The sequence below is a fragment of the Cariama cristata genome, unplaced genomic scaffold, assembly GCF_000690535.1.
Source record: "Cariama cristata isolate BGI_N322 unplaced genomic scaffold, ASM69053v1 scaffold27776, whole genome shotgun sequence".
NCBI lineage: Eukaryota > Metazoa > Chordata > Aves > Cariamiformes > Cariamidae > Cariama > Cariama cristata.
The window spans coordinates 5,509-5,847 of record NW_009620791.1 but is presented as its reverse complement, the minus strand read 5'-3'; the positions used below and the strand labels follow the sequence as shown (position 1 = coordinate 5,847).

The 339-nt window shown below is 61.7% G+C and overlaps 1 protein-coding gene across 1 annotated transcript in view; it reads left to right on the top strand.

The window, feature by feature from the left end:
* RETSAT (retinol saturase (all-trans-retinol 13,14-reductase)) overlaps window positions 1–339 on the top strand; it is a gene marked incomplete at its 5' end in the record, with an annotated part of 5,566 nt that overhangs the window by 1,651 nt on the left and 3,576 nt on the right. The window contains one exon of the mRNA XM_009701724.1: window positions 26–149. Within this exon, the coding sequence (XP_009700026.1) occupies window positions 26–149 (124 nt within the window). The remainder of the gene's footprint in view (window positions 1–25; window positions 150–339) is intronic.

Genomic DNA, 339 nt, shown 5'->3' with positions numbered 1-339 from the left:
CCTGCCGCCGCGGCGTGGCCGGTGGGGGCGGCTGCCGCGGCTCACCCACTTCTGCCGGCTGGCACCGCGCAGCGTGAAGGAGGTGGTGGATGGTCTCACCGCCAACCGCGAGCTCAGGGCCGTCTTCAGCTACATCTTCCCCACCTACGGTAGGTAGCCAGGAGGCTCCAGGGCACCCTGGAGGTAAAGTTAAACCCTTTAGAAACAAAAAAAGCGCAAGAACCCCCTTTTTTTCTTTGCTTTTATAAGGGTGGTGGCTGTTGCGGTTTCCAGGTGAGGGATGCTGCATGCTCTGTCTGCGTCCTTGTCCCCAAACCAGTGGCTGGGTGTGCCCCCGCC